Source organism: Balaenoptera ricei, chromosome 3 (assembly GCF_028023285.1).
Source record: "Balaenoptera ricei isolate mBalRic1 chromosome 3, mBalRic1.hap2, whole genome shotgun sequence".
Lineage (NCBI taxonomy): Eukaryota > Metazoa > Chordata > Mammalia > Artiodactyla > Balaenopteridae > Balaenoptera > Balaenoptera ricei.
In genome coordinates this window covers 179,749,268-179,774,362 of record NC_082641.1, presented here as the reverse complement: position 1 = coordinate 179,774,362, position 25,095 = coordinate 179,749,268, and the positions used below count along the sequence as shown (strand labels likewise).

At 56.3% G+C, this 25,095-nt stretch overlaps 2 protein-coding genes across 2 annotated transcripts; both read right to left on the bottom strand.

Annotated features, from left to right (window-relative positions):
- Positions 1-5,978: 5,978 nt before the first annotated feature.
- RAX2 (retina and anterior neural fold homeobox 2) lies at positions 5,979-8,092 on the bottom strand. Its single transcript, XM_059919895.1, has 3 exons — positions 7,980-8,092; positions 7,000-7,234; positions 5,979-6,387 (listed from the first exon to the last, which is right to left on the bottom strand). Exons 2-3 carry the CDS (start codon positions 7,213-7,215, stop codon positions 6,049-6,051), a joined length of 555 nt encoding a protein of 184 aa, XP_059775878.1. The 5' UTR covers positions 7,216-7,234; positions 7,980-8,092; the 3' UTR covers positions 5,979-6,048.
- Positions 8,093-10,809: 2,717 nt separating this feature from the next.
- On the bottom strand, positions 10,810-17,482 carry MATK (megakaryocyte-associated tyrosine kinase). Its single transcript, XM_059918771.1, has 12 exons — positions 16,500-17,482; positions 16,004-16,117; positions 15,802-15,917; positions 15,496-15,715; positions 14,924-15,017; positions 13,455-13,520; positions 12,448-12,547; positions 12,288-12,372; positions 12,129-12,202; positions 11,819-12,014; positions 11,362-11,448; positions 10,810-11,266 (listed from the first exon to the last, which is right to left on the bottom strand). The coding sequence occupies exons 1-12, from the start codon at positions 16,623-16,625 to the stop codon at positions 11,027-11,029; spliced, it is 1,518 nt and encodes a 505-aa protein (XP_059774754.1). The 5' UTR covers positions 16,626-17,482; the 3' UTR covers positions 10,810-11,026.
- Positions 17,483-25,095: the final 7,613 nt, after the last annotated feature.

The window sequence follows — 25,095 nt, the reverse complement described above, 5'->3', positions numbered from 1 at the left end:
ATTCAAAGTTAAATGAATATGTTGAATTTTTAAATCAAAGTTGATGTACAGAGATTCACTGAAGGAATCCAATGCCCTCTGCCTAAGAAACGTATTGTTTTGGTGATGACCATATCAATTGTCTTTTCATCCTTTCATTCAGCAGATAAATGGGGTTCCCAGTAGCTTTTATCAAACCTGATTTCTTCTAACCCTCTCTGGATGCATCATTCTGGGTCAATTCCTTTAGGTGATGGATAAAATCTTCAGTAGTGTTGGGTTGTAATTTGCAGCTACGAGAAACACAATGCCCAACTCAAACTACCCTTTTAAGGAGGAAATTTGTTATATCCCTTAACAGGACATGGAGAGAGCCATGGTCCTGGGATTAATTATTTCAAGTGCTCATTGGGACTTCCCTGGCTGTCCAGTGGTTAGGACTCCGCCCTTCCACTTCAGGGGACGAGGGTTTGATCCCTGGTCGGGGAACTAAGATCCCATAAGACACGCAGCGCGGCCATAAAAAAAAAAAAAAAATTAAGTGCTCATCAACATCATCCATGAGACAAATTCACCCTATCGTCCATTTCAGTGACTTGGTGAGGTCACCCATGGGGAACCCACCACCCACCAAAGTGGGTCATATCATCAGGGACCTCTTCAACACATTGGGTTTGAGACACAGGCAGATCCACATTACAACACAGGGGAAGAAGGGCACAGGGAGAGACAAAGCAGCTTTCCCTCCGAGCCCTGGCTCGGCCCAGTATCTGCAGAGACAGCCTTCAAGCCTGAGGTTTCATCTGCCATCTTTTTTTCCAGTAATGCACTGTCCACTACAGTCGGCGCTATTGAGTCTTGAAATGTGGCTATTCCAGGGACTTCCTTGGCAGTCTGGTGGTTAAGACTCTGCACTCCCAACGCAGGAGGTGTGGGTTCGACCTTGGTCAGGGAACTAAGATCCCCGCAATGACGCAAGGCACAGCCAAAGAAAAACAATGTGGCTATTCCGGGCTGAGCTATGCTGTGAGTGTTATAAAATAGGTACCAGATTCTGAGGCCTTTGTTCAGGAACAAAAAAGAATACAAAATATCTCATTACCACAAGTAAGGAGCCCACCCGCTGCAACTAAGACCCGGCACAACTAACTAACTAACTAAATACTTTAAAAAATCTCATTAGTAGCTTTTTAATATGATTTTTATTTATTTATTTGTTATTTAGTTTTGGTTGCATTGGGTCTTTGTTGCTGGTACACGGGCTTTCTCTAGTTGCGGCGAGCGGGGGCTACTCTTTTTTTTTTTAATTTATTTATTTAATTTATTTATTTTTGGCTGCGTTGGGTCTTCATTGCTGCGCATGGGCTTTCTGTAGTTGTGGTGAGCTGGGGCTACTCTTCATTGCGGAGCATGGGCTTCTCATTGCAGTGGCTTCTCTTGTTGTGGAGCAGGGGCTCTAGGCACGGGCTCAATAGTTGTGGTTCACGGGCTTAGTTGCTCCATGGCATGTGGGATCTTCCTGGACCAGGGCTCGAACCTGCGTCCCCTGCATTGGCAGGTGGATTCTTAACCACTGCGCCACCAGGGAAGCCTGGGGGCTACTCTTCATTGCGGTGAGCGGGCTTCTCATTGCGGTGGCTTCTCTTGTTGCAGAGTACAGGCTCTAGGTGCATGGGCTTCAGTAGTTGTGGCACGTGGGCTCAGTAGTTGTGGCTCGTGAGCTCTAGAGCGCAGGCTCAGTAGTTGTGGTGCACGGGCTTAGCTGCTCCGTGGCATGTGGGATCGTCCCGGACCAGGGCTCGAACCCGTGTCCCCTGCATTGGCAGGTGGGTTCTTAACCACTGCACCACCAGGGAAGCCCCCAATAGCTTTTTATAGTGATGACACATTGAAATGATATTTGGGATATGCTGGGTTCAATAAAATACATTGTTAACGTTGATGTCACCTGTTTCCATCCACCTGGCTACTAGATTTAAACTGACCCATAGTCCATGTTGTATTTCTCTGGCACTGGTCCAGGAGATCAAGACACCTGTCCTACATCGTAGGATGGCTTTCATCCAGGTACCTTCTGGATGAGCCTAGAAGGGCGACCTGTGATGAGGCCTTGCCACCTGCTGGACACATCCAGTACCACAGCCTGCCTCCTCAGTTCACTGATTTTGCAAATATTCATTGAGTAACCCCTACACACTGACAACAGGCTCAGTGCCGGGGGGATGCAGCACTGAACCCACTAAGACCACATATGAGGTGAGGCAGGTGGGGCTGGAGGTTCACAGAATACAGGTAAATGCATGAGTGAATATGTCATAGGCTCAGGGGTGATACGTGTGTGGAGGGATAGAAAGGAGAACACGGGACCTACAGAGACAAGAGCTGCACCTGTAGCCAGGGATGTCTGGGAAGATCTATCTGAGGATTTGACATCTGAGCGGGGGCATGAACAAAGGGAGGGAGGGGGCCATGTACACGCATGTGCAAAGGAAAGCAGGTGCAAATGTTCCCTAGGGTATTTCCAAACGCTTTCCTCTTCACTTTCCTGCTGAGGCCAGACAGCTGCTGCAGCCGCATTTGACAGTTGAGGAAACTGAAGCCCAGGAAGGTGGCAGCCGAGGTTACTCATCCCTCATGCCCTCCCCTTCCTTGTCTTGAGCTAACCCTGCTTCCCACTGCAAACAGGCTGCTTCCCTATGTCTTGTGGAAACTGGGGACAACCCTGTCACTGAATCTCCCTCATGGACACACCCCACAGCTGAGGAGCCAACGCGGAGTTAGCAGATGCCCCATGGGTGGTGCTTCTGGGAAAGCAATTGTTTTCCACATTAAAAAAAAAAAAAAAAGACAAAGCTGGCACATGCATTTTGCGCCTGTCCTTCCGTCTTTCCCCTCTCTGGAATACGGCTGCAATATCTGAATGAACAGAAGCCACCTTGCAACCGTGAGGACAAATGCCACCAAGAACAGGGGCACCGGCACCCACAGCCCTGAATTGCCCATCTCGAGATTTCTTGTTGTTTGAGGGGGAAAATGCTTTCAGTTCTTTGGAGTGTATATTTGGATGTGGAGTTGCTAGGTCGTATGGGAATTCTATGTTTAGCTTTGTGAAGAGCCTACAGGTGAGGTCTTTGCCTGTTCTTGAATTTCACAGACGTCTAAGCTTACGGTACGTCCTCTTTTTGTTCTGGTTTCACTCGCTTAGCAACGTTGGTGAGATTCGTCCCTGTTGGCAGCCCAGCTCTGTATATGGTCCTTGTCTGTCTTTGTCATGTAGTCTTCTGTTGTACAAACAGAACAACATCTTGGGTGGATGCGGCCGAAGTTTTGTGAAGTGTAAATTGTTCCATAGCACAAAATACTGTCTAATTTTAGACCTTCTGATGGGCATATAGGGCATATTCTGTTGTGGTTTTAATTTGCATTTCTCTAATGACAATTGACATTGAATACCATTTCATAAGGTTGTGACTCTTTGGATTGACTCTTTACCGAAGTGTCTTTTGCCCATTAAACCAAAAAATGGTTGTCTTTTTCTTATTGGTGTGTCTGTCCTTTTTCTAATTGTCAAGGCTATGGGTCCTTTGCTGGTCAATATTTCAAATATCTTCTCTCCCTCTGTGGTTTGCCTATGCTCTCTCTTAATGGTATATTTTGATGTACATAAGTTCTTAACTTTTACAAAGTCCGGTCTTTCTGCTGATGTTTAATGTTCCTTACTTCCCATTTATAATATCTTTGCCAAGTGCCAAGGTCTTGAAGACATTCCCCTACAGTTTTTTTCTAAAAGCTTTAGTGTTCTGCCTTTCACACTTAAATTGATAATCCATTTAACGTTTGTGTATGGTGTGGGGCAGGGATCAAGGTTCAGTATTTTCCATATACAGGTCCCTTTGTTGGAGAGGTAATCCTTCTCCAATGTGCAGGGATGCCTTTGGTGTGAATCAAGCAACCGTTCACATGTGGGTCTGTTTCTCTGGTTCCATCAGTCAACTTGCCTGTCCATCCTTGGGCCAAAACCACACTTCCTTAATTACTGCAGCTTTCCAAAAGTCTCGATATCTAATAGTGTAAGTCCTCCAAATGTATCGTTCTTCTTCTAGATTGCCTTGGCTATTCTAGGTTCTTTGTATTTTAATATAAATTTTAGAATCATTTAGTCAGTTTCTACCAAAAAAAAAAAAAAAAAGATCTGTTGGGATTTTAATTGGGATTGCGTTGACTCTGTAGATACATTTGGGGAAGATCTGACATCTTGTGAACCTTCCAGCTCCATGGGTATATCATATCCCTTCATTCACTCACGTTTTCTTTTGTTTCCCTCAACAATATTTTGAGTTTCAGTGTCAAGCAGCTGTATGTCTTTTGTCCAACTTATTCCGAGGTGTTTGATGGTTTTGATACTATTTTAAAGGGTATCTTAAACATGTAAATATTTCCTTTTCCAAGTGCTTACTGTTAGTATATAGAAATGGATAAGAGATTCGGACATTTCACCAAAGATGCACAAATGGCAAATGAGCACATGGAAAGATGCTCAGCACCATGTGTCATGAGGGAAAAGCAAAGTAAACCCACAGCGAGATGCCGTGTCACACCTGAGAATGGCTAAAATCCATATACAAGTATTTACCCAAGAAAGATGAAGGTGTAGGTCATGTACACAAACGTCCACAGCGGTTTAATTCATAATCATCCCACACTGGAACCAACCCCAGAGCAAACCAGAGGAATGAATAAACAGACGTGTATCCCCTACTACGGAATAGGGCTCACCAAGAAAAGGGGGTCCGCGTGGACGCCTCTCAAAATAATTGTCCTCGGTGCAAGAAACCAGACAAAACCTAATAAAGAAGACATCCTGTGTGGTTTCATTTCTATAGAACCTTAGAAAACTCAAGTGAATGTCCAGTGACAGAAGCAGATGAATGGTCATGTGGGGAGGAGCGGGGGTGGGGGTGGGAGAGGACTGAGGAGGCACGAGGCAGCTGAAGGGGTGTGCACGTCACGTGACCGTGGCGAGGCTTCCAGGAGTGTACACAGACGTCAAGACTTACCAAATGGTATGCTTTAAGCACGTGTAATTAACTTTATGGAAATCTTACCTCAGTAAAGCTGTTACTATATATACACACACACTGTAACCCCTTCCAGACATGGTGGTTGTTTTGAGATTCTTCAACAGAGGCCTGGGTGAGGGATCAGGAGCCCGCTTCTCAGCCCAGTCCGGACCCGGACAGTCTTGGGCGGGTCCTGCCCTGTATCCCCTGGCTGAAGGGAGGTGAGGACCGCCACGTGGGAGACATGGGTTGGACAGAACAAATGCTGGCCTTGTCACCAGGGCCCCGACCGCCCCCCCCCCACACCCCAGTGGGCTGGGAGACATGATGGGGGCTGTGGCCAGTGGGGACATAAGCCACACAGTGGTAGCTGGGAGGAGCAGGGACAGACAGTATTCGCCCAGCCTCAGCAAAGAGTCCCCTGTTAGCACCCAGCCTGGGTCCAGCATGGGGCCTGGGGTGATGGAGTCAGGCAATGAGTTTAAAAAGAGCTCCGCCCCCTACTGGCTGTGTGGCCTCAAGAAACTGGCTTCCCCTCGCTGGGCCTCAGTTTCCTCCCCTGAAAAATGGGGCTGGTGGCCATGCCCACCTCGTGGGGTAAAGCAATGGACACACTGGGAGCACACAGTGAAAGGGGGCGGGTTGAACATGAACTGCTACTGCTGTTACTTGTTATTTCTTAGAGAGAGGGCGGCAGGCGGAGGGATTTAGACTCATCAACTCAGAATTCACATCCCACTGGCTCCTGATTGCAGTCTAAGAACCTCAGAATCCAGCCCACCCACACCCACTTGACAGATGAGGAGACTGAGGCCCCACGAGGGCACAGACTCCCTTGAGACCGGGCCAGGGACCCATCCCCCTGGCCAGGGATCCTCTGGCCACCTCCTTCTTGAAACTGGGTGCCAGTTACCCTGCAAGGCAGGGTAAGGAGGTGGGGGTGGGGTGGGGGACCCGGCATGGGTGGCCACAGACAGGCTGAGGAGGGAAGGCCGGGCAGGCACCACGTTCAGGCCGATGGCCAGGCCCTGTCCAGAGCCTGCACGTGCTCCTTGGCCAGCAGTCGCAAGGACGCCTCCTCCAGGGTGAAACCGTCCGTGAAGGCTGGACCAAAGGCGTGGGGCCCAAAGGACCCCTGCAGCCCTGGACCCGGGCCCAGGAGGCGCGGGAGTCCTGGCACGGCTGGGGTCCCAGGGCCCAGCCAGGGCTCCAGGGGCAGTGGCATGGCGGGAGGGCGGGCAAAGGGCAGTGCTGGGGCCTCGGGGAGCCTCGGGGCTGCCACGGCCCCGGAGCCTGACTCCAGACGCTCCTGGCGGCGCCACTTAGCCCGGCGGTTCTGGAACCACACCTGGAAGCAGCAAGAGAGGTGCTCCTGGGTCAGGGCTGGTGGGGTGAGGCGAGGCCACTCTTTCCTGCTCTGGGTCTCGCAGCCTCTCGGGGTTCTGCCTGCTGTCTAACCTGACCCCCACCTGTGGCAGTGCCAACATATTGTGTTACCTGCCCCAAGGAGACGGCTGTTTTGAGAGCAGGATCTCTGCCTCTTGGCCCCCATCAAATCAGCCCCAAAGTCTTCTGAATCCAGGCTCTCCTTGCCTTTCCCTTTGCCCAGGCCCCCTCAGGCTCCCTGGCCTCCCTCCTGGTCTCTCTTGGCCCTTGGCATGAAGTTCCGGCCACTGAGCTCGGCATTTGAGGCCCTTCCCAAGCTCCTTCTCTGCCTCTGCTTCCGCCTGCCTCAACACCCAGCTCTGTGGAAATGCCTCCTATTTCACCCCTCCACACCTTCACACACATTGCTCTGGAGGGCTAGAAAAATGCCCTTTCTCCTTTCTAGCTGGCAAATTCCTAGTCAAACATCAAAGCCCCAGTCCCATGTCCCCTCCTCCGGGAAGCCTTCCCATGCACTGGGAGGGTTCATACCTGGCACCGGCTCCCTCCTCGGGTTGTCAGGGGGCCCCCTCACCTGCACGCGCACCTCGGGCAGGTGCACCTTGGCGGCCAGCTCCTCGCGGCTGTAAACGTCCGGGTAGTGGGAGGTCTCGAACGCCCGCTCCAGCTGGTGCAGCTGGTACGTGGTGAAGGTCGTGCGGTTCCTCCGGTGCTTCTTCTTGGGGGCCTCCTCGCCAGGCCCTGGCCGCCCACCCTCAGCCGCTGGCCCCTCGCCCGGGCTCAGGAACATGGCTCCTCCTCACCCCCACCTGGCGGGGCGGCGGCAGGACAGATGGCGGTGAGACACGGGAGGGACTGAGGCTGGGGAGGGCAGGGGAGCCCCCGGCCCCTGCTGGGTCTGGGGTAAGATATGGAGGGGCTTCTCCCTCCAGTGGGTCCTGCATTCCTTCTGCCTCCCCAGCCTCCCTGTCCATGTCGGATCATCTGACCCTGTCTCCACTTCCTTCTCTCTGATCATTTTTCTCTGCGTCTCTGTCTCCCCGCCTCTCTTTCTCTTTCCCTCTGGAGCTCTCCCTGACTGCCTCTGTCTCCCTTTATCTCTCTGTCTCTGTGTCTAGGACCCCCAGGAAGGCAGGAACTGGGACACTGCCCTAAGAACACTTCCTTACCCCCCAGTCTTCTGCCCTGGGGGGCTCTCTGTGCCCCCAACTCCCACCCAGGCCCACCTGTGCCCACCTGCCCAGTGTTCACCGCTCCCAGCAGGTCCTCTGACAGCCCCTGCCGGCCCAGCTCCGTCTGCTGCTGGCCTGGCCCAGCCAGACTCGAGGGGGTTGGGGTCGGGTGGGAAGGAGGATTAACGAGGTGATTAATTGAGGGGGCCCCTCCCGCCCAGGTGCTGGTTGCTCTGAGCCACAGAGGGAGGGCCGGGCTCCAGGGGTTGAAGGGACACCATTAGCCTGGGTCTGCCACCCCTCGCTGTAGGATATAAACAAGAGCCTCCCCCTCTCTGGGCCTCAGTTTCCCTAGCTGTAAAACGGCAATAACAGGACTTACCCCATGGGGCTCTCACAGGGATTCAATGAACTGATGAAAGGAAAGAGCATCGTACAGTGACTGGCATACAGCGAGTGCGTAATGAATGTCCACTGTTAAGGCTCTTTTTTTTTTAATCATCTGGTGTGAGAAAAAGAACCTCTCAGATTTACAGATGTCAACGGGGGTTAGGGAAGCTGAGGTCCCCAGAGGTGAAGGCAATTCCAGTTGGCCCCCTGGGCACTGTGCAGGGCAAAGGAGTATGGGGCATTTTAGCTGGGTTTTGAGGTATGAATAGAAGTTCACTTTTCAGTCACTCAGTAAACACTCATTGAGCTTACTGTATACCAGGTACTGTTCACAGCAGTGAACAAAACAGACACAAATCTTGGAACTGGCATCCTAGTGGAGGAGACAGACAGACAGATAATCTGTAACTATATAATATAGCATGTCAGGTGGTCAGAAGCCTGGTGAGAAAACTCAAGCAGGGGAGGGAAGGTTGCTCTTTCAATGAAGGTGATCAGAGTGGGAGATGGAGTACAAGGCTGTAAATTCTGACAAGACTGGGTGTGAAGGGGTGGGTACTGGGGAGCCATGGGAGGTTGTGGAACATGGGAGGGGCACAGATGGCATTTTGCATGAGTAGCTGTTGTGTGCAAGATGGGAGGCCAGGAGGATGCTAGAGGCCTGGTTAGAGCAAGGTCAGGGGAGAGGCAGGAGAGAGATCTGGAGGGAGAAAGTCTGAGGAGGAGGGAAGAGGACCGGTATACCCAGGTCCTGTTTTTGGGACAGGTGGATGATGGGACTGTCCCACCGGCGGTGGCCTGAGAGCCGGAGCAGGATCTTGGGAAGCCCCTGAGACTGGTTTGCCAACCCCCCTCCCCAGTCCAAGGAGCCTGGGGGCTCAGGCCGGGGGAGGGGGTGCCCTGAAAACAGAGAGGAGGGGCACCGGGGTTGAGAGGGGGCAGGATGAGGCCCAGGAGGAGGACAGAGGAAGTTTGTCCCAGGGGCGGAGGAAGGCGGGAGACCCAGGCCCATGGATGGACTAGGGAGTGAGTGCAGAGGAAGCAGAGATAAGTCCTTATCTCATCTCTGCTGGCTTTGTAGAGATAAGGGAATGTAGGGAATGTTGGCTTTGTAGGGGAAAGGCACACACGGAGAAAGAGATGGAGACAGGCACTCACACACGGCATGAGTGCACACGCTCAGACACACTCACATGCAGCAAAGGGGTGCAGGCCCTGGAGAAGTCGGGGGCAGGGGCGAGCGGCCTTGGACGAGGAGGGACGGCCCGGTGGGCAGGGGGCTTGATACCCAAGGGGTCGGCCAGGCAGGGAGGCCCCAGAAGCCCTGAGCCCAGGCCGGAGGGCCGGCGAGTGTTTCCAGAGGCTCCTGGGACCTCTCCAGGCCTCAGCTGCCCCGCCTGTACGGTGGGCTGGGGCCCTGTGGAGTGGGGGCAGGTAATTCCCCTAACCGCTTCATCACTTGGAAACGCTAAAGAGCTGCTCTGTTCACAGGCCCCAATTAGCTAATTGGCCCCGGGTGGGTTAAGAGGCGCAGGAGGGATTTGGGTGTTAGGCGCAGGGGGCTTTGGCGATTTAGCAGGATGCGGCTGAAGGTCCAGACGCTGTGTCAGCTTAGAGCGCCGGATTAGGGGCAGGCCAGGGCGGTGCAGGGCCACGGTGACAGGCAGCCCCTTCCATCTGGATTAGGCGGGGGCCAGGCCACTCTCAGCCCCTCCGGCCTCCCACCCTTCATTTTCTCCCCCAGGAAGAATCGCTAAACCCCTTCGGGTGCTGGTGGGGAAACTGAGGCCAGAGGGTAGGCGGGGCTCAGGGGGGGAACTGCAGGAGGTCAGTGTGACCTTGAGACATTTCTCAGGCTCTGCTCAGGCAGGGGTGGGGCAGTCAAGGTGGGAGGCCGTGCTGTGGCCTGGTGTCCCCTCACCAGCTCAGGGGGTCCTGGGGAGGGGCCCACACCGAGCTGGCCAGAGACCCCCTCTCCAGGCAGCCTAGAGGCTGGCTGTCTGGGAGCGTCATCAGAGAGAGGATGGCTGACAGCCACAGTAATGGCTGAGCACCAGCTGTGTGCTCTCAGTCCTTCACTGGTGTGAGCCCTCAGGGTCCTCACGTCTCCCCGGAAAAGACGCCTGATCATAGAGGAGGCTTTGGGGGCCCATGGAGGGGGGCTGCCCCTCTAGTTTGCCCAGGACACCCCGAGTTTAGCACTAACATCCCCCATCCCAGACATGCCCTCAGTTTGACGCAGTGGCTCACGGCAAGCCCGGGCCACACAGCTACGGGTCGAGTCAGGATTCGAACCTGGGGGTGCAAGCCTGGAGCCCCCAGCCCCCGCTCGAGAGTGGACGGGAGGGGCAGGGCCTTGGGACAGGCCGTGTGGCTGGCTTTTTTCAGCGAGTGTTCCCTGGAGTCACCGGGTGAGGCTGTTGGGTCGTGACAGGTGGAGGACGTAGCCACACCGGAGTGCCCCAGGAGGGGACGAGGGTCAACGCTGGGGAGAAGAGGATGCCAGGACAGGGGACTTGGATGTCCGCAGCCGCTGGTACTCTCCCACTGTCCTTTGCACCTGGGACCCTGAGGGCTACGGTGGGGTCCTTGCCACCAAAGGAAGTGGCGGACCCGTGGGTGATGGCAAGTGGCTCCACGGGTGGCTATGATCCCTGGCCTGGGGGTCTCCTGGCCCCATCCCAGGGGAAATATATGCCCCTCTGGGCTGCAAGGTCCTAGCGGGGTGAACCCCTCAGTGGGCAGACAACTGCGCAGGCAGATCACCCCCGGTGAGTGACGGGGCCCCCAGAGTGGTAGCAGAGAGAGACTCAGACACCCAGTCCTTGGAACCAGTCTTTATCCAGGCGTTAATCCTTCACTTCCCTGGGGCCGTGGTGCCCAAGGGCTGCCCAGAGACCACCCCAACGCAGCCTGACCCTGTGATGTGAGCCGGGCAGGCAGCTCGCTGGCCCTGCCCCTCCTCAGGCCTGGCCCGAGTCCCCACCCTGTGCCCCCCACTGTCTCAGTCCTCTGGGGCCCGAGGCCCTGCAGGCAGGGTCAGGGCTCCTGGCTGCGGGGCAAGGTGGGACCGTCTGCATCCTGCCCCCCGTTGGGGGCCGAGGCGCCCGCGCTGCGCAGCTCCCGGGCCAGCTTCTCAGCCAGTTTGCGGAAGGGCGGCCGGCGAGCGGGCTCAGCCTCCCAGCAGCTGCCCATGAGGGCGTGGATGGGACCCGGGCAGCCCTCGGGGGGCTCCATGCGGTACCCCTTCTCCACAGCCTCTGACACCTCCTTCAGCGACTACGGGCAGAGGGCACGCCAGTGTGGGCTGGGGGTCAGGATCACGACCCCTAGACCTGCGGGGGACCCAGCGCCGCCCCCCCGCCCCTGCTCACCATCTTGGGGTACGGAGCCCGGCCATATGAGAAGACCTCCCACAGCAGCACCCCGAAACTCCAGACGTCCGACTTGCTGGAGAACTTCTGTGGGGCCGGAGATCAGGGGGAGAGGGATCCCTCAGGGCTTCTGCCCCAGCCCCTGCTTCCTCCAGGAAGTCCCCCTGGGTTGACCTTTAGTCCCAGGCCTCCTCCCAATAGGCTCCTGCCTCTGAATCCGCCCCACCCCTCAACCCAGACTCAGTGCAAGAACGAGGTTATTCTTGCTCTCACTTGCTGAGCCCAAGACTGTTTCAGAAATGAGGAGACCAAGGCCCAGACTGGGGCTAAAAGGAACAATTATGGGCCAAGGGCTTACCAGGGAGGCGGAGCCATTCCCTTGGAGGTTCAGAGAGGCAAGAGACAGGCCCAGGGTCGCACAGTGGAGCTAGGGCCCTGGGGGGTAAGGGGGGCTCACCCCGTGTTTGAGAGCCTCGGGTGCCGTCCATTTGACTGGAAGCCGGCTGGAGTCCAGCCCCTTCCGCTCGGCTTTGGCCAGGCCAAAGTCGCTGACCTTGGCCACCAGGTCCTCGGACACGAGGATGTTCCGGGCAGCCAGGTCTCGGTGCACCAGCTTCTTGCTCTCCAGGTATTCCATGCCCTCGGCCACGTGCCTGGAGTGGAGGGGTGGTGGGCACGGGGCTCGGGTGCCTGGACCACAGACTTCCAAGGCCAGGCTCCTCCCTGCTCCGTGCCTCGGTCTCCCTGCCCCCGGGAGCCCCACTCACAGGGAAAACTGCAGGAGCTGGGGGGTGTTCACAAGGGCCCGGCCCCGCGTCCGTAGAAAATTCACCAAGTTACCCTGTGTGGGAGACACGGGTGGGGTGAGGGCTGCTGGAGGCTGCTCGGCCGCCGCACCCCGCCCGACCCTCGGGCCCTGCCCCCACCTTGCTCACGTGCTCCATGACGATGTAGAGGCCCTGGTGCAGGATGACACCCAGCAGACGCACCAGGTTCTTATGCTGCATCTTCCTGGGGGCAGGCGGGCGTGGGGTGAAGGTGGCTTGGACCCCCGCCCCAGGGTGCCCTCCCCTCACCAGGACTCACGTCATGACCGCCGTCTCATCCAGGAAGGCCTGGGCTGTCACGTCGCACTTGATGTTCTTCACGGCCACCTTCTGTCCCAGGTACTCACCCTGCAGGACAGCTGGGGGCCGGTGGGGGAGGAGATCAGGACCCCACAGAGACTGGACAGACACAGGGACATACACACTCACACTGACCCCCAAGGATGCCGATGCAGCGGTGGGTCCCCAGGCCTGGAAACCCCTCCCCTACAAGCTCCAGATCCCTGAGCAAAGAGAATCACCTAAACCAGTCTGCAAACTCCAGCCCTCAGGCCCAATCCAGTCCCATCGTGGGTTTTTGCAAGGCCCGCAAGCTCAGAATGGGTTTTTACATTTTGAAATGGTTGAAAAAAGATCAAGAGAAGAATATTTTTTGACATGAAAATTACACAGAATTCAATTTCAGGGTCCATAAATAAAGTTTTATTGGCACACGGCCATGCCTGTTCATCTCCCTGCGGCCTGTGGCTGCTTTCCTGTTACAAGGACAGAGCTCAGCAGATGTGACAGATGGAAAATACACACTCCAGCCCTTCCCAGAGAAGGTCTGTGAGCTCTGATCTAGGCCCCGGGGCCTTCCAGGATAATAACTTCAGGCAACGGCATCAAAACAGAGGGACCAGGGACTTCCCTGGCAATCTGGTGGTTAAGAATCAGCGCCTCCACTGCAGGGGGCGGGGGTTCCATCCCGGTTGGGGACTAAGATCCCTCACGCCGTGCAGTCTGGCCCGGAAAAAAAACCAACAAAACAAAAGAGGAACCAGAGGGACCAGCGTGCGCAAGAGCCCGGGGTTGTGAAGGACTCACACCCGCTGGGTGCCTGCCTGAACTACCTTTCTCCTGGCCCCAGCTGTCATGAACCTTCTTTCACAGAGAGGACCCCTTGGGTCCTCAGCCGCACAGCAAGTAGGTATCAAATGAGGATGTGAATTCATCTCTGGGACCCCCCCCCACCCTCCTTCAGCCCCTGCCAGGCCCCCCGCTCACCTCCAAACTCTCCTTCTCCGATCTGTGCTCCCAACGTCAAATGCTGCAGGTTCAGTAACCAGCCGGCTGTCGGGGGGAGACCCGGTCAGAGGGCTGCCAGGTGCCAGCCCCTCCCACGGCAGCTCCACCTGGCGGGAGACCAGGCCGTGTCTCCACGGCACACGTCCCCAGCAGTGGCCCAAGGGCGTGTCTGAGGCTCTGCACTCCTGGTACCAGTTATCAGGCGGCCAAAAGCAACAGAGCACTTCTCTGTTCCATCTGGAGACTGTGTCCTTCCAAGGACCCTGTGGGCTCTTTCTTTACAATCCTTTATCCCCGACCACCCAGGGACACCCACACGGGCCAAAAAATACAACAGAGACTGGTAAAGCTTCCAGAACCTTCTGGTAAAGGTTCTGGAACCTTCCAGAATCTTCCAGCGCTCTAAGTCATCATCTGTGTTCCAGCTTCCCTGATCTTTCTCTCAAGCACCCCTGTGTTCTTCCCACCCCCGCCCCCAGCAGATTCTGTAGGTCTCCTCCTCTTCCTCCCCAAAGCCCCTCTCCAAATCACGAGCCCTTGAGTACTATCAGGCACGGTGACACCAGCCTCCACCCAGGTGCCATCCCCAAGACGCTTCCAAGGAGACAGCCACGATCACCAGGTTCAAAAGGGGTGGCCACGGTAGGGCACATTGGCTCTGAGCATGGAGGATTTCACTACTCAAGGGCTGGAAAAGCATTTCAGGTGAGGGGAATAGAAGGCACAACAGTACAGAGGCATGAGAGGAAACGAGGAGTCACACAACGCCAGGGGCTTGTGGAACAGAGGAAGGGCCTTGTAGATGAAGCAGGAAAGATAGCTCAGCCACAGGGGAAGGTTCTGGAAGGCAGTGGAGCTGCCCGGACTCCCTCCTTTAGGCAGGGGAGTGATACGGGTGATTTTCACGGTGGACAGCTGCCTCTGAGGCCACAGGGTTCGGGAGGAAGGGGGGAACTCCCCCCCAGGAAAGAGGCGGTCCGACTGGACGGTCTGAGGCTGGGCTAGAGGAGGGGCAGCCAAGCAGGGAGGGGCCGGGCGGCTTGCGGAATCTTAGTTCCCGGAAGGACCAGGGAGTGAACCCTTGCCCCCTGCAGTGGAAGCGCAGAGTCCTAACCACTGGAAGTCCTGGGGAGGGGCCAGGTTTAACAGGTGTTAGAACTTGCCCATGGAGAGGATGTGGGAGGGTGGGGGGCGTCGAGGATCTGCCCAGGGTTTCTGGCTCAGGGATGATGGGAACAGGGGCAGGGGCCGGGGTGGGGGGAAGCAGCAGGTGTGAGAACCAGATCAATATTGTGCCCCGCCCGGCCCAAGGGCACTCCAGGTCTTCTGCCTGCAGAGCCAGGCACAGCGACCTGCTCAGGTGATGTGGCCTTGGCCGTGTGCCCAGGCCCCAGGGCCCTGCCTCCCCAGGCCAGGCTAACACTGAGAGGAAGGGCGGGGCCCCCTACCCTTGGCCAGCTCCTCCTCCGCTGACTTGGTGCCCTGCTTTCTCTTGGGTTTCACCAGCTTCGTGCAGATGGCCCCCTTGTCCTTGCTGTAATGCTGCAGGGTGGGGCAGGGCAGAGGCAGCCATGAGCCCACCCCGTGGGTGAGGGAACTCCTGCATCCCATCCCCTTCCTAGGGAGGGATCTCTGGATGGGGTGGGTGGGAGCTGGGGAGGAGGAGAGGGGGTTCGTTCCCACAGGACTCTTTAGGCTGGTTTCCATGGGAACAGGAAAGGATGCAGACTAGCAGGAAACAGGAGGATGGGGAGTGTCTTGGCATTGGCGTCAAATTGGAGGTTCCTAGGTGTCCCCAGAGGAGTCACCCCAGTCTCTGGAGGTGGGACCTGGAGGACTCAGACCAACTGTAGGGTTTGGTGGCCCATGGAGACCAGCCCCTCCTTCTCCCCACTGGGGAGCAGACACCTCTGGGGTCCCATGTCCAGCCAGCCGTTGGGGTAGGGCAGAGCCTGGCATCCCTCCATCTCCGCAATGGGGGGGCATGGGCTCTGGGGTCCCGGGCCTGTGGCGGCCACACCTCCACCATATCCATGAGGTTGCAGAAGCAGACCGCCTCGTCGATGGTGAGGTGGCCGTCGCGGTGCAGCACACGGTAGTGGATGACGTCACGGCCGAAGCTCACGCACAGCACGTAGTCGCCCGGGTGCCGCGCGGACTCTCGCACCAGGAACAGCCCGTCCTCGGGCGGCTGCAGTTGCTGCACAGCCTCCTGGCCTGAGATCTTCCCGTGGAACCACCTGCGGCCGGCGGGAAGGCGGGCTGGGCATGGCTGGCCGGGCCCCGCTGACCCCGCCCTGGTCCCGGTCTCTTCCCCACGACTCACGGCATGAGGCTGAGCTTGGGGTCCGCCGAGAGGGCCTCGCGCTCCCGCAGTGCGCCCGCCGCCAGCAACCCCTCCTGCCCGCTGGCGTGGTGCTTGGCGCGGTACCAGCTCTTGTTCTGCGGGAAGGGAGCCAGGTGGGGTCGGTGGGGTGGTTTCCTGGAGGAGTCCCCTCTCCCCAAGCACACCTCCGCACCCCACTCACCTCGCAGGCCTCCAGGATGGTGACCACATCACCCTTGCGGAAGGCCAGCTCCCCGGGCTTGGGGCGCGTGTGCTCACACTTGGTGATGCATTGGGTGCCTGGGGCCCAGCGCCTCTAGCGGGGGGGGGGGGGGTGCCGAGAGGGGGAAAGGGGTCATGAGAGAGATGCGGGGGTGAGGGGAGAGAGAGGCCCAGAGGAGAGAGAAAGACTGGATTGAGGCAGAGACCACAAACAGCACACAGCGAGAGAGGAGAGGAGAGAGGGTGAGGGAGCAGCGAGCAGAGGACATATCAGAGTGACAGAGCAGGGGCCCAGGGCAGGAGGGCGGGAGGAAAGGGTGAAAGAAGAGCAACACCAAGTGATAGAGGAAGATTGGCAGACACCGCCAAGGGGCCACGGGTCAGAGAGTAAACCTCCCACTCCCCATGGAGCGGAGCTCCTGTGGACTGAGCAGAGGAAGGGCCGGGGCACAGGCACCCAAGTTGGGGGTACTCACCGTTGGCATCCTGGCTGAGATGGGTGAGGGGTGCCAGGCGTGGAGGAAGCGAGGGCTCCCCTGGGGAGGGGGCAGAGACCAGCTGGAGAGCCCAGATTCAAGCGAGGCTGGGGCCCCAGGGGCCATGACTACCACTTCCAGCCCAGGCCAGGTGGAGGTGACAGCCAGCCGGCCTCCCCAAGCCCCTCTGGGGAGGTGGTCTTTCCCTGGGAGAGTTCCTTAGCATGGAGCCTGGCCCCGCCATCATCCCCAAAGGGAAACTGAGGCACAAGGCAGGCACAGAGCAAGTGGCCAGGGGCTGACTCAGGCCCCAGCAGCCCACACAGTGCGTGGGGAGCTTGGAGCCACCTAATGGAGCCTGGTTCTTCCTCTTTTCTGGTAAGTAGGCAGGGACAGGACAAGGAAATACAGGATGATTCAAGGTCATTCCTAAGAATCTCTGACCCTGGAGGGGGTGGGGGCCAGAGCAGTGCAGCCCTGCTGGGCTCCTGTGGCCGCCAGCTGAGCCTCTCTCCTCTCCCACCCCACGCCGACCCAGGACGGACACACAAAGTCCCTCACTGCTGCTGGGGCCCGGGCATTTCCTCCCCCTGCTTCCCCCATGGACCCCACCAGGTGGCTGGGCAGTGGGACAGGTTGGGAGGGGTGAGTCTCTGCTCCTCGAATATATGCCCCCAGAAATCCCCAGCCCTACGTGTACTCACACGCATACTGATCCATGTACACACGAGAACACACAGAAACACACAGGTGGACACAGGTAACCACAGGCACGCGGGTATGCAAGCAAAAGCAGGTTCTCCTAGAGACAGTTGTGCACACACGTCTACACGTGTGAACACACGCACAGACTCTCGGACATTCGGAAACGTGTGTACCGGCCCCCCCCCCTACAAACCCACACTTGAACACCTGGGCGCCAGACGCTGGGCCACTCGGGCACGCAGAGCTACACGCAGGGCCGCGCACATGCAGCTCGGAGACACGCGCACATCCCTCCACGTGGACCCGCGGATACACACACCCAGGGGCTTGCAGACACGCACACCCGCACCCACAAAAATACCACCCCACCCCACCCCGCTCCTGGTCGCATCTAACCACCCCCGCCCCAGCCGCGTACCGGCCGCGCGCCCCGGACGCGCACGCTCGCGCTCGCACACCGGCCCCTCCCGCGCTCGCCCGGCATAACCCCACCCGCGAGCCCTTGGGGTCCCTCCACTGTCCCACCGTCTCTCCCCACCATCCCCACCGGCGCGCTCACCTGTTCAGGGGTCGCCCCTGGGCCGCACCCCGCGCCCGCCCCCAGGAGGGCCCCCGCGCCCCGGCTGCGCACCCCAAGGCGGCCCCGGCTGCACAACTTGGAGCAAGTTGCTCCGCTTCCTCATTTTGGGGGGGAAGGCTGGTATTGAGGAGCGGGGGATCGGGAAGCGCGGCGGCCTGGGAGGCCCCCGCGGGTCCTAGCGCCGGTCTTACTGCGGTCTGCTTAGCGCGCCGCCGCCGCCGGCGGCCCCTCCCCGCCCCGCCTCCGAGGCCCCAGGCGCCTCCTGCACGGCCCGGGCGGGGGCTGGCGGCGTTCTCGGGCTGCACGCCGCTCCCCGGCCTGGCGCTGCGGGGCGCGCACCCCTGCCCATTCCGGAAACCCACACCTTGGAGCGTGGAGCCAGTGCCGCGCGGTCACAGGGAGGGGAAGGAGAGTGAGCTTCCCGTCCGGGGAGGTAAGCAAGCCACAGAGCCCAGACAACACTGTGGACCCTTCTGACTGGGATTCCAACGCCCTCAGTCAACTCCTCTAACAACAAGGATCTCATTTCAGTACCTGGCCCCTGGAGAGGGCGGCTGGTGCCTGGAGCAAAGAAAGCCCTCAAAATGTCAACCACTATGAATATCCTTATCATCATCAACGACATTAAGGGAAAATTGGGGCCACAGGAAAAAAATCATCTGGAACTGGAGGCCTCCTGGCAGAGCAGCCATCCTTGGACGATAAGAGTGGGGCCTCCACAGCTCCAACCCAGCTGTGCCAGAGGCAGGTGCTGCCCCCTCCCAGCCTCAGTTTCCTCCTCTGTAGGGCCAGGCAGCACCAGCTTCCAGCTCAGAGGACAACTTGATGAGCATTTGATGGCCTGGGGGCCTGGCTCTCAGCTGTCGCTCTGCGATCTCCCCTACAACTCTTTCTATGAGTGGAGGACTCCGCTTGGACAAGGATGAAGCTGATCTCAGCAGGGTGATGAAGCAAGATGCCCAGAATTTAATTTTCTGGTACCCCAGAAGGCTGTCTGTGCCCCTAAGATGTCATGTCACTTCTGGCAATAGAGGCCCAGTTACAAGAATTACAGATATTCAATATCATGCAATATTATGCAACAAAAACTAGGAAACTATGTGTATTAAAATGCTAAAATCTCTGGTTGTCAAAAACAACCACCACTTACCTGGAATGTGATACAATACAAACTGCACAATCCCATTCACGTTACACAGGAGACAGTAAGTCCAAGGGGAACATTCCAGAAGGGGACCCTCCAACCGGCAAAGGGTTATTCCCAGTGAAGGAAGCAGGTAGGAGGCGAGCAAGGGGGAGGACGTCTTTCTCTGTGGTGGTGTAATTTACTGATGCTGGCAGCGTTTGCAGGGAGCTTTCCTGCTCGTCTGTCTCCCTGTGCTCCATGGATCTGGCTGTGGGATCATCCCAGGGTGTGCCCCAGCCCCCCCTTCCCAGCCACGGGCGCTGCTTTGGACCAAGGGGCTGGGGACCCTGCAGCCAGCATTCAGCAGGGTCACTGGGGGCCAACCATATATGGCAAACCATCATCACTTGCCCAAAATAGAAATGCAGCGTCAAAGTAGCCACAGCGGAAACCCAGCAGCACCATTAGAGTCACACCAGCCACTTCAGTGGCCCCAGGCCCACGATGGAAGTCTGCCTGCTCTGCTCAGCAAGGCCATGAGCCTGTGCTTAACACACCCCAACACCCCATGGAGACTTTCTCCTTGATGCAGCCAGAGAGATGGGAGGAGGTCGAAGGGGTCTGCTTTCTCTCTCTGCAAAACCATGATACTTGGTGTCTGAGAAACATCGACATCCTCCCCAGGACCCCCAGGGGTCCTTGTCTCACACTCTGGGAGGCCCTTCCCTGGAATGAATAACCAGAGAAACCAGAGGTGTTGAGACTGGAGGACAGTCTTTTTTTTTTAATTTAGTTTTATTTATTTATTTTTTGCTGTGTTGGGTCTTCGTTGCTGTGCACGGGCTTTCTTTAGTTGCGGCGAGCGGGGGCTACTCTTCATTGTGGTACGCGGGTTTCTCACTGCAGTGGCTTCTCTTGTTGCGGAGCACAGGCTCTAGGTGCGCTGGCTTCAGTAGTTGTGGCATGCGGGCTCAGTAGTAGTGGCTTGCGGGCTCTAGAGCGCAGGCTCAGTAGTTGTGGCGCATGGGCTTAGTTGCTCCGTGGCACGTGGGATCTTCCCAGACCAGGGCTCGAACCCATGTCCCCTGCATTGGCAGGTGGATTCTTAACCATTGTGCCACCAGGGAAGCCCTGGACGACAGTCTTAAAAGGAGACAGCGTCAGGTGCCCAAAGCAACAAGGGCTGGCCTGGGTGAGGGAGGCCCCCATGGTGTGGGCATGGGGCATGGAGCTGTGCCTGACTCTAGGGGGATAGATTTGAGTCCAGGGTTTATTTGGGTCATAAGGGGTGAGCTCCCCATCTCTGGAGGCAACCAAGAATCAGCCACTTTGAATCACAAAGACGCTATGGCTCTTCCAGTCCCTGGAGGTGGCAATACCAGTTTCTCCTGTCTCTTGCCTTCTACCAGCCTGAAGCCAGTTGGTAGCCACATCAGGGATCGGTCTCCCAGACTTCCCCAGTGCCAGGCTCCTCACCCTCCACATTTCAGTCCTGTTGACTTGATTCCAGAACTTCTCTGACCCCACCCCACCCCAGGCAAGCCATGTGGTGCAGGCTGGTGACACAGAAGCCCCCTCCCTGCTCTCCTGGTTGCCTCCAGTTTTCCGCCTTGCTATCATACACCTTCCACTGCACCAACAAGGGGTGAAAACGTGGTCGTGCCCCCCCCCCCACCACTCCACACTCTATACCCTTGCATAGCTCCCCACTGCCCGAGGACAGAGCCTCAAATGCTCAGTCTGGCACTCAGGGCTCTTTGTGTTAAGCCTCCAGCTGACCCCCCGGGCCTCTTCTCCTGCTCCTACCAAGTATCTCCCAGTCTGGCAGCGCTGAACTGCAGGAGCTTGCCTGGCTGTCCCCTCTGCCTGGGATGTCCTACCCCCCTTGCCCAGCGGGCATCCCCAGCTCTCGCCATCTTTATCAAGCCTTCTCCCATGCCCCCTCCCTTCTCAGAGTAAGACCTCACTTCTATGCCCTGAAAGGACACAACACTAGCCCTCTCATCTTGCTGTGTGACGGGCGTGGACCTGGCCTTGGTGACTAAGCCCATCAGCCTGCCTGAGAAGGAACCAGCCCAGGGGAAGCAGAGAGACTGAACCCCTCGGGGAGAATTCAAATGCTTGGATCCAGCCATGCCTGGAGTTCATGCTCTGCCTAGTGTTGGAAGCTGGTCTTTGCTTTTTGGTGGCTTCGGGAGGGGGTTTCTGCCACTTGCAACCAAAGGGATTCCTAATACTGAAAATGGGACCAGAAGTTGGGTGTTGAAATGAACGGAATCGGGGCTTCCCTGGCGGTCCAGTGGTTAAGACTCCGCGATTCCAATGCAGGAGGTGTGGGTTCGATTCCTGGTAGGGGAACTAAGATCCCACATGCCGAGTGGCCAAAAAAAGAAAAGAAAAGAAAAGAAAAGAAATGAACGGACTCTATGATGTGGAACTGGTGAGTCAGATTAGGTTGCCCTAAACCTAGCTAGGAAGAGGGAACTCCTGGGTGTCCCCTTCCACAAGCTGATAAATCCGCCGTCCACCCACCGGGTCAGGTGGCACTCGCAACAGAGGAGCCCTGATGGACCTACCCCATCCCCCTCCCAAAGGCCTTTCTTTTGCTCGTCCAAATCTCACTGTTCCTCACCTTTCTCATCTTTCTCCTGTTTTCACTGTTGCAGTTTGCCCAACCCTCCCTTCTCCAAACTCCTGGAGATTATTGGGGCCAATCCTCTCTCTTTGGAATTGGAGCAGCTGAGACAGAGAGGCGAGGCTGCTTGCCCTTGGTCACACAGCTGGCTGGGGCTGAGAGTCAGGCCCGCGGACTCCCCCACTGGGGTTCTAAACTTCTCAAGGGCGGGGCACATTTCTTATTCTCCTTTACTAATACAGAGGAAAATCGTAGTAGGCATGAACAAAGGGCATCATGTGACAGGCCCTTTACGTAATGCATCAGTTGGAATTAGGATTGGCTACACGGGGTGAAAGACCCCCAGTGCTAGAGGTTTGAATTAGATAGGAATTAGTCCTCTCTGAGGGAGGCAATCCAGGGCTGTGACAGGGACCCAGGCTCCTGCCGTCTTCTGGCTCTGCCTTTCTCAGCCCTTGAATTTCCACCTCTTGATCCAAGATGACTGCTCAAGCTCCATCCATCCCATCTGCATTCCAGCCAACAGGAAGCAGGAAGTTTCAGAGAACAATGGTGCACCTCTTCCCTTTAAGGACTTTTCCTGCAAGATGCACATGACACCTTCTCTTCTTCCCATTGGGTAGAACTTAGCTACAAGGCCAAACCCAGGAGCAGGGGAAGCTGGGAAATATGGACTTTACACTAGGGGCCAAGGAAGAGGGGGAGGCGGGAGCATTGGCCTCCTCTTCCTCAAAGCTCCCAGGCTCACTCCCACCTCAGGGCCTTTGCATTCCTGTTCCTCCTGCCTGGGACACTTCCCCAGACATACCCAACATTCCAGAAACCCCACAGAATATTTCAACCCGCTGACACTTCACACCCCCTGCCTTTGAAGCTCTGTAGAACTACCACGTTCAGAGAGAACATATATTTTACTTTATCTTGTTTACGGGCTGCGTCTTCTCTAGAACGTCAGCTCCCTGAAGGCAGGGATTTTGGACGGTGTCATTCACTGCTGTGGCCTCAGTACCTGGCACACAGCAGGTGCTCAGAACATACTTTTTAAGCCAGTGAATGTTGGGGAGAGAAGAGGTAATGAGCAGTGCCTGTCACTTGTGAGGTGAGCGCTCTCATTGGACCCATTTTGCAGATGAGAAAGCTGAGGCTCAGAGGGTGCCATGCTCCAGGACATGGGAAGTGGTGGGCTGGGCTTTAAGCTCAGGCCCATCTGGCTCCAGGGCCCACATACCGGCTGCCCGGCAAGGTGTGGGGCACACGGTAGACCTCCCAAAGAGAATGCGCAAGTAACAGCTTTCTGGATGTGGAGGGGCAGGTGAGGCAGGGCAGCTGCTGCCAGGTGTGGGGACAGCTGAGCTGTGGGGACCCAGTGGATCCTCGGCTGGAGCACGCCGGATCAGACTGCCCCAGTTAACACACCTTTAAATTTAGCTTTCTCTCCCTGCCAGGGGACGCAGGGGATTCAGCGCAGGAATACTCCCCTCTTTCGAGGAAAAATGCTTTGCAACCAGAGTGCGGTCTGCTGGGCCATTCTTGACTTGTCCAAGGAAGGGCCTCTTGGACGACCCGCTTTGGGTGCCAAGGGTGAGCTTCAGGCAGATCTGCCTTTGATGGGAGAGGGTACCTGCTCTTCCCCCATGTCCCTTGGTCCCGTCTTCCTTGTACCAAAAGTGGAGCTGGGCACCTCACTTCCCAGGCATGCTCAAGGGTTCAGTATATGTAACCTGGGTCTGTGTCACCTCCTGGCTTGGAACTTTCCCCTGGTGCCTGCTGTGCTTGTGAAACCCAGCTCCCCGCTGTGGCTTGGCCGGCCGCTGTCACCTCTCTGCTCCCAGGTCTCTCCTATTCCTCAAATGCTCCAGGCACCGTCCAGCCTCAGGGCCTTTGCACGTGCTGTTTTTGGCCTCCTAGTGTGTGCTCCTCTCAGCTCTTCGCAAGGCAGGCTCCTTCTTATCATTTCCAACTCCTCCAAGAGACCGTGCCTGACCACTCAGAGGGGCCACCCACCATCAAAGCCTAAATCACTGCTGGTTACCTTGTCTTACTCGCTCCTGTTGATTGCCTTTGACTCGCCTTGCTCCCCTTGACAGAGTGTAGGCTCCGTGAGCGAGGGCAGGGACTGGCTGTGGCCTGGGCAAGCATTTATCTCTGGAGCCTGGCACGCGGTAGGCCCTCCCAGAACAAATGAACGCAGAGTTGTGTGAGAGGGTAAAGTTAGAGGGACAGCAGGCGATCCACAAGGTACCGGAAGACTTGCCCCTGTGCCCCTGCTCCAGGATCCCACCTTGATCCTCCCCATCCTGTCCCTGACACCCTCATCCTCTAACGTAGGAGTCAGCAAACTCTCTGTCAAGGGCCACATGTCTTGACTACTCAGCTCTGCAGTTGTAGCTCGAAAGCCACCATAGAGAGAGAACACAAGGGAAAGAGAACAGGTATGGCTGCATTCCAATAAAACGTTACTTATGGATGCTGAAATTTCAACTTCATGTACTGTTCACATGTCATGCAATATTGTGACTCTTTTTTCCCCGCCGTTTAAAAATGTAAAGAACCGGGCTTCCCTGGTGGCACAGTGGTTAAGAATCCACCTACCAATGCAGGGGACACAGGTTCGAGCCCTGTTCCAGGAAGATCCGACATGCCGCGGAGCAACTAAGCCCGTGCGCCACAACTACTAAGCCTGTGCTCTAGAGCCTTCGAGCCACAACTACTGAGCCCGAGTGCCACAACTACTGAAGCCCACAGGCTAAGAGCCCATGCTCCGCGACAAGAGAAGCCACCGCAATGAGAAGCCTGCGCACCTCAACAAAGAGTAGCCCCCGCTCGCCGCAGCTACAGAAAGCCCACACGCAGCAACGAAGACCTAACACAGCGAAAAATAAATAAATAAATTAATTAAATAAATTTTAAAAATATTTTTTAAAAAATGTAAAGAACCATTTTTAGCTCACTGGATGCACAAAATCAGATGGTGTGCGCTAGATGGTGGGTAAGTGGGCTGTAGTTTGCTGACCTCTGGTCTCTCTCTGTCTTTATTTTCTTATAAGTAGGCACATTTTCTAATCTATTTGATCCTGTAAGTGCACTTCTCATCTATTAAATTAAATGTGTCGCTATTCATGGCACATAGGAAGCTCTCAAGTGCTCTCCAAACTACATAAAGCTCCCCGACTCAGCGATGAGCCCCTCGAAGGTATGGATGTTTTCTTCTTGTCAAAATTAATAGTAGCAATACTTGTAGAGTGTTTGGCTGTGTGCTGAAGACTGTGCGAAGCTTAAAAAAAAACTATTTTAAACAAAGCACTATGTGTCTCACTCCCCAAGGGCTGCCACTGCAGTTTCTATTGGCTGTTTCTCTGGCATTTGCTTCCATCTTCCCGAATAATGGTTTACACATCTCTGGATTTACCAGTTGAACACTGTCCATTGATTTCCTACTCCTGAAAGTATAGATTAAGCTTATTAGGCATATTGCTCTCCCAAAAGTTATATCACAACTTTTGTTTTTTGTTTTTTGTTTTTGTTTTTGTTTTTTATAAATTTATTTATT

Bases quoted from the DNA above. Each gene is read 5' to 3' on its own strand.
- RAX2 (XM_059919895.1), bottom strand. From the start codon at position 7,215: ATGTTCCTGAGCCCGGGCGAGGGGCCAGCGGCTGAGGGTGGGCGGCCA. The intron at 6,388-6,999 runs GTGAGGGGGCCC...TGCTGCTTCCAG, and splicing joins TGCCCGAGGTGCGCGTGCAG to GTGTGGTTCCAGAACCGCCG.
- MATK (XM_059918771.1), bottom strand. From the start codon at position 16,625: ATGGCCCCTGGGGCCCCAGCCTCGCTTGAATCTGGGCTCTCCAGCTGG. The intron at 15,018-15,495 runs GTGTGGCCGCCA...CCCACCCTGCAG, and splicing joins ACCTCATGGATATGGTGGAG to CATTACAGCAAGGACAAGGG. The intron at 12,373-12,447 runs GTGAGTCCTGGT...GCCTGCCCCCAG, and splicing joins GATGAGACGGCGGTCATGAC to GAAGATGCAGCATAAGAACC.